General features: G+C 45.5%; 1 protein-coding gene across 1 annotated transcript; it reads left to right on the top strand.

The window, feature by feature from the left end:
* Nucleotides 1-400: 400 nt before the first annotated feature.
* LACBIDRAFT_332836 (uncharacterized protein) lies at nt 401-1,873 on the top strand (the record flags this gene model as incomplete). The annotated part of the gene is made up of 2 exons (XM_001887334.1): nt 401-1,427; nt 1,488-1,873. 2 exons carry the CDS (start codon nt 401-403, stop codon nt 1,871-1,873), a joined length of 1,413 nt encoding a protein of 470 aa, XP_001887369.1.
* Between the last annotated feature and the right edge of the window lie 151 nt (nt 1,874-2,024).

Consider the following 2,024-nt stretch of genomic DNA (forward strand, 5'->3'; position numbering starts at 1 on the left):
AACAGCTTCCACAACACTTGCGCAACTGATGGCCTTAGAATCGACTGTAAACCCATGGAGCTTGGAGTCTTATATGAAAGAATCGAAGGAGAAATTTCACCTCAACGGTGTTCATCGCCCATTTTGGCGAGACTACCCCCTTTCTGATCCATCTGTATTTCTTACTCCGGAGCCTCTTCATCACTGGCACAAACAATTCTGGGATCATGATGTCAAATGGTGTATCACCGCACTTGGGGAGAATGGCCAGGAAATTGATTTTCGGTTTTCAGTTCTGAAGCCACATACCGGCTTTCGACACTTCAAAGAGGGAATATCAAAGTTGAAACAAGTGACTGGCAGGGAGCATCGCGACGTTCAAAGATACATTGTGTCTGTTCTATCTCAAGGTGTTCCTCCAATGTTCATTGGAGCTATCCGCGCACTTCTCGACTTCCGTTATTTGGCGCAAGCAAAAGTCATTAACGAAGCCACCTGTGATCAGATTCAAAAGGCTCTTCACGACTTCCACTTGTATAAGCAAGCCATTCTGGATGCTGGAGCCCGGCGAGGAAAGAAAAAGGCAATCTTAAACTGGTACATACCCAAGCTGGAGTTCCTTCAAAGTGTCGTTGCCAATATTCAGTTAAACGGGGTTGCAATTCAGTGGTCTGCTGATACTACAGAGCATGCTCACATTGAGGTTGTCAAAGATCCTACAAAATCTGCCAACAACCAAAACCATGAACCACAGATATGTCGTTACCTTGACCGCTTGGACAAGCTACGTGATTTTGATCTGGCTACAGGTATTCGCGAGTCTAAACTGGACTTTCGATTTCGAGGCGACAATGTTATTCCAGATCCAGACACCTTTGTTGACAAACTCGGAGAACAAAGTCACTTCAATATCAGTACCACCGCTGACCTTCTCGCCAATGTAGACTTTGTATCACCACTCATTGGCTCCACACGCCCCACAGTAGATTATTTCAAGATTGCGTCTCAACTTAAGCTTGGTCAGATTCCGAATGCTCCCCACCCTCACAGAACACACCAATCCTCACCAAATTCTACTTTCCATCTGACCCGTGATCCCAGCTTCAAACGCATGCTTGTCGATGATGTTGCGACTTTGTTCAACCTTCCGGATCTCCGACCTGCCTTAGGGGACTATGGACAAAGAATCTCGCAGACAGAGGAGTCTTCTACCACTCTTATTGGAGGCCGACGATTGTCAGGCGACACGTGCGCTCTTCCCTTTCTTTATCTTGAAGTCTGGAACCAGCTCCGAATTCAAACAAAAGAATACCATGCACCTCATGGCGTTTTGGCCGCCCACACAGTCAACGCGTACCCACCATCTCCTGAGTGGCCACTAGGCCACTATGATTCTGTTATAGCAAATGTCGATCCTGCTGAAAAATGGCCTCAGAGCGGCCTCAAAGGTATTTATTGATTCCTTCAGCCTGTATATAGAACGATGTTCTGAACAGTCAATTATTTAGGTCACATTGTTGTCGATGTCCGAGTGGTGTTTCGTATTGTCCCAACTCTGGCAATGCAGCATATCCCAGATCAGTTTTTGGCTTACGTTCAGCGTTTTGATATTGTGCCCCAGGTTAATCAATCAATATCTGGTTCAAGAACTGCTAAAGGACCATTTCCCAATCCATATTCCTCCCTGTATATCCTGAAAAGGGCAAAGAGGGCAGATCAAAGAATAATTGGCGACATTCTTCCCCTCCATCGTATTCGTGCCTTAGTTGACATTGCTCCTCGCTTTGGTGACATCGCAAATAAGACGTTGACAGCTCAAAACAGCACAGTGTACAGTTCCGAGTATTCATTGAATAAGTACTTCGATAAGGAGTTATTCTGGGCATTAACTTAGACACGTTGTATGTTTGCGAATACAATTACTACTATGCTGGGTTTTGGAGTAAGGTTGATGGCGGAGGGCCTTTGTCTAAGTATAAACAGCCTTCTACCAATCTGTCAATGCTACCTAACACTGCGGCAGAATTTAACTCCCTATCAGGGCT

Source organism: Laccaria bicolor, genomic scaffold (assembly GCF_000143565.1).
Source record: "Laccaria bicolor S238N-H82 LACBIscaffold_44 genomic scaffold, whole genome shotgun sequence".
Lineage (NCBI taxonomy): Eukaryota > Fungi > Basidiomycota > Agaricomycetes > Agaricales > Hydnangiaceae > Laccaria > Laccaria bicolor.